This window comes from Antrostomus carolinensis, unplaced genomic scaffold (assembly GCF_000700745.2).
Source record: "Antrostomus carolinensis isolate BGI_N321 unplaced genomic scaffold, ASM70074v2 scaffold40823, whole genome shotgun sequence".
NCBI lineage: Eukaryota > Metazoa > Chordata > Aves > Caprimulgiformes > Caprimulgidae > Antrostomus > Antrostomus carolinensis.
In genome coordinates this window covers 1-201 of record NW_010306584.1, presented here as the reverse complement: position 1 = coordinate 201, position 201 = coordinate 1, and the positions used below count along the sequence as shown (strand labels likewise).

General features: G+C 63.2%; 1 protein-coding gene across 1 annotated transcript in view; it reads right to left on the bottom strand.

Moving 5' to 3' along the window:
• Window positions 1-110, bottom strand: part of TRIM63 (tripartite motif containing 63) — a gene marked incomplete at both ends in the record, with an annotated part of 2,820 nt that extends 2,710 nt beyond the window's left edge. Inside the window, one exon of the mRNA XM_029084315.1 lies at window positions 3-110. Coding sequence (XP_028940148.1) covers window positions 3-110 — 108 coding nt within the window. The remainder of the gene's footprint in view (window positions 1-2) is intronic.
• Window positions 111-201: the final 91 nt, after the last annotated feature.

The following is a 201-nucleotide window of genomic DNA, read 5'->3' as shown; positions in this document are numbered from 1 at the left end:
ATCCCGTAGACACCGTGACGGTCCAGCAGCACCTCATGACGACACGATGGGCACCGGAACCGGCCCCCTGAAATCACGCTGCCCCGGCTTTGCCAGTACGGGTTGGCAGCCTGGGAGGGGGGAGATGTACATCAGGGGGGTCCATGAGCATCCCCACAACACCATGAGCACCCCCACACCACCATGAGCATCCCAGTGACC